At 46.1% G+C, this 3735-nt stretch overlaps 1 protein-coding gene across 1 annotated transcript; it reads right to left on the minus strand.

Moving 5' to 3' along the window:
* Positions 1–1192: 1192 nt before the first annotated feature.
* On the minus strand, positions 1193–1405 carry LOC115869047 (embryonic testis differentiation protein homolog B-like). The gene has a single exon (XM_030885090.2). The coding sequence runs from the start codon at positions 1400–1402 to the stop codon at positions 1193–1195; it is 210 nt and encodes a 69-aa protein (XP_030740950.1). The 5' UTR covers positions 1403–1405.
* Between the last annotated feature and the right edge of the window lie 2330 nt (positions 1406–3735).

Raw genomic sequence — 3735 nt, forward strand, 5'->3', positions numbered from 1 at the left:
CGTCAAATGTAGTCTCATAAGCGCAGAGGGTCAGAACGGCACTCTCCCTGAGGTGTTTTGTGTCTCAAGTGAGTATATGCCAGTGAGTTTTATGTTTCTTGGTTTTTAAGACATGTGCTATCAAATTCACCTGGACAGTTGCTTCTAGTCTATAAAAGTGAAATCAGATTGTTTTCTGTCTTGGTGGGAGCTTTCCTTGCAGTTCCTTTGAATTTCTAAATAGAGCTCTTCTCTCCGTGTCCCTTTAACTCTCACCAAGAATCATAAAATACAGCGTGTGAAACACTGACAGAGAGAATGGGTCAGTTTTAGTTGCCATCCCCGCATGCACAACAGAGTCATTTCACAAGCAGAGAGTGAGGGTTTAAGATCCTCACTTACAGTGAACTGTTAACATTCCTTAGAAAGACCCATAGTGGGAAATATTATCTGTAGGTTAGTTGGGCCTATTGGAACAGATTGTAAAGCCCAGGAGAAAGGTATAGTTTTAGGAGTCAATTCCTGTTGTACGTAAGGAAGGGTGGAGAGTGGAGGCACGTAGGACCATTGTCTCCTGGAAACCTGCCTTCTGTTGGTGAGGCATTGGATTTTCCTCTTTTCTGAGCCCAAATCAAGTGAGATACAGCCTTGTGCCATTCACTCCTTCCCAGACATAGGACCTCCTTGTTGCTCTCTGGAGATAACCCCCTTTAAGTGATGCCCGGCCAACTTATTCTCATTCTCGCTGCTGTACGGTCTCTCTTCCCCTCCCATTTTAAATTTCTTATTTATAATTCTGGTTCTGCTACTCTCTCCTCCTTACCTCAAGAGAGACAGTGAGACCACCAAGAGACTTGTGGGAAGAGCCCCCATTACCCATCCCACACCCCTGCCCCAGTGAATTTGAAGGGTGCTGTGTTTTCTGACTGGAGACCCAGCAGACCTTCCAGGTTTCCTAGGGAGCCCCAGGCCAACTCCAAAGCCCCCACACTGCAGGGCTAGCACACACTTTCTTGAGGGCGAGGAGCCAGAGTTCACATGACTGTGTCCTCTGGGTGTCGCAGACATAGAGCAGCGTTAAAGAGACTATGGCGGCAAAGAGGACAGCTTTCAAAAAATCAAACCACAGTTTCAATTTTAATGGTCTCATCAGGGAAAGTATTGTTGATCGACATTTTTAATCGGATTTTTCAATATCTCAGGGTGATACCAATCACTTTTGAGACATAGCTCCTAGATTTTCCAGAATTCTCAACCATACCCATTTTCTCAGGTTGGAATAATTCCTCTGTCTCCCCAGTTGTCTGCTGACTAAAAAGCTCATCACGTTTAGGGGGACCAGCGTCTTCTTAAAGTATTCATCTGTCTTCCTGGTGGTTGGTATGATGGTGCTGAGAGTAATATCATAGTGTCCGGCCACCATGATTGCTGGACTTTACAGATGACTTCAGAAAGACAACACAGTACAGAAATCCTGAGAAATGACGATAAAACTCAGAATTACCTGCAAGGGAAATGATAAGGGGCCCCAGAAGTCCCTTCTGCATTTCTACATCCCTGAACCTATCAGAATCTGTCTCCTGTTCATTCTGCCTCTGACACACACACGCACACGCACACACACAAGCCAATTCTGCCCCCATTTTGATCCCAACATATATGACTCCCATTCTAAAGTGACCATTCTGTTCCATTAATAACCAGTTTAATTTCCAATCCTATAGTTGTGCTTTGTGCATGTATTATGACAACGTCCAGCTCTTAAATAATCCCTCAAATTTTCTCAAAATAACTTGATAATGTAGAAAACTAAGTAGACACATACAAGCTCCTTGTAATTTAATATTGGGGTTGCAATGGATTCAGATATTAATTAAGACAAAGCTCTGGGCTCAGGTTAAACCTCTGATAACTCTTGAAATTCTACATCTGAATCCCAGGTGATACCCAAATGCTTCACACTGTAATTTTAAACATGGGATTGTTCTATATCACACATTTGGTAAATAAAGCATCAAGAGAATGATATCTATGCACAAAGAAAACATTTACATCATTAAATACCCCACTTGTCATGTGAACTGTACATTACAAAGGCAGTCATTTCAAAACCATGTCCAAGGTATACCCAGGAGATGAACAAAGAGCCGATAGTTCATTTTAAAATTCGATCCCTGGTTAGATCTTGAGACCCAAGTAGCTGAGCCCCAGCACCAGGGACAATGAAAAATCGGAAGGCCCTCAGAGAGATGGATTGACACGGTGGCTGCAACAATGAGCTCAAGCATAAGAACAATTGTGGAGATGGCACCGGACGGGACAGTCTTTCTTTCTGTCCTTCATAGGGTCACATTGGGTCAGAAGGGATTAGATGGCACCTAACAACAGCAACAACTTCAGTCAGTCCGCTGAAATACAACCGATACTGTCAATATCTCACACAGGAGAAGTGTCCCTTGAGAGTGTATCATGGGGCAACAGAGAGCTGTGAGGTCAAGTTAGCTGAATTGCCCTATCCAGAGCACAATAGAGAGATGGTACTCACCCAAAGAATATCTGTCACCTCCTCTCGCACCAGCCACTCAGTCCTGTATCAGGAGCAGCCAAAGTGGTTTTGGCCACAGCTGGGCCACTGTTGACGCAAGTGTGGTCTCCAGGTTCTGAGGCCATTGTCAGTTACCATGGCGCCTCTGGGTGCTTACCCAATCACGTGCAGGGTCTTAGGGAACTGTTGGGGGTGGGGAAAGAGAGAGTGCAGCTCTCCTCTCTTTCCATGTGCTCTCTTCCAAGGGTGATCAGACTTGGTTGAGGTTCTTTCTACTCCTCCTGCTGACAGAACTCTGGCTACCCCTGAACCTCCATTGCTGCTCTGAATCAAGTCAACGGTCAGTCAGGCAAAACCTTCACACCAGAGCACCGGGCAATACCTGTGTATGCCACTATAAATGAATAAACTCTATGAATACCAAGCCCACTGGTTACTGGCAGGTGGAGGGCCATTTCCCCATAGAATAAGGAGGCTAGGTGTCGAGGGGGTTGGGGCATGTGCTCAGGAGATGGTCTGTCTTTGTGATTTTGGACATGAACGTCCTTTCATCACGTGTGTGATCAAAATGGACACTAGGTACACCCAGCTCCAAGCTTGGAGCTGTGTGACATTCCCAAAGCATTGTACACCCATGGGTTGTTGTAGCCCACTACCGGGTGTTACCTCAATCTTCAAACCACTGAGAGGACGTTTCCAGACACGTCAGCACGACATGCCTGGGAAACAGAAGCAGGTTTCAGCTTAAGAATTCACAATTATGTCTTACACACGGAATCTAGGTCAGACAAAGCCCCCAGGAACAGAAATTGGAGTGGCAATACCAGGAGGACAGGGGAATGTGGAGGGATGAGTGGAAGAAGGGGGAACCGATCACAATGATCAACACATAACCCCCCAGTCACAGGGGGAAGCATGGCAGAAACTATGCTGAAGGGAGAGAGCAGTTGCTCAAAGATATGAAAATAATAATAATTTATCAAGGTGTCACATCACGGGGGTGGGAAGTGGGGAAGAGAGGGGAAAAAGGGGAGCTGATACCAAGGGCTCAAACAGAAAGTACACGTTTAGAAAATGATCATAGCGAGACGTGATGCCCCTCACTGGCCCATGGCCCTGCGGGGGACAACACCAGTGACACAGTGTGGGAATTGCGCCTGATCTGACCCCGCCATGCCGAGGCAAGGCACTGGGGGGGTGCAGCAGAACAG

This window comes from Echinops telfairi, unplaced genomic scaffold (genome assembly GCF_000313985.2).
Source record: "Echinops telfairi isolate 266 unplaced genomic scaffold, ASM31398v2 ScPeMD7_20;HRSCAF=75, whole genome shotgun sequence".
Classification (NCBI taxonomy): domain Eukaryota; kingdom Metazoa; phylum Chordata; class Mammalia; order Afrosoricida; family Tenrecidae; genus Echinops; species Echinops telfairi.

What these genes read in the sequence shown, in the direction of transcription:
- LOC115869047 (XM_030885090.2), bottom strand. Translation starts at nt 1,402, where the DNA reads ATGGTGGCCGGACACTATGATATTACTCTCAGCACCATCATACCAACC.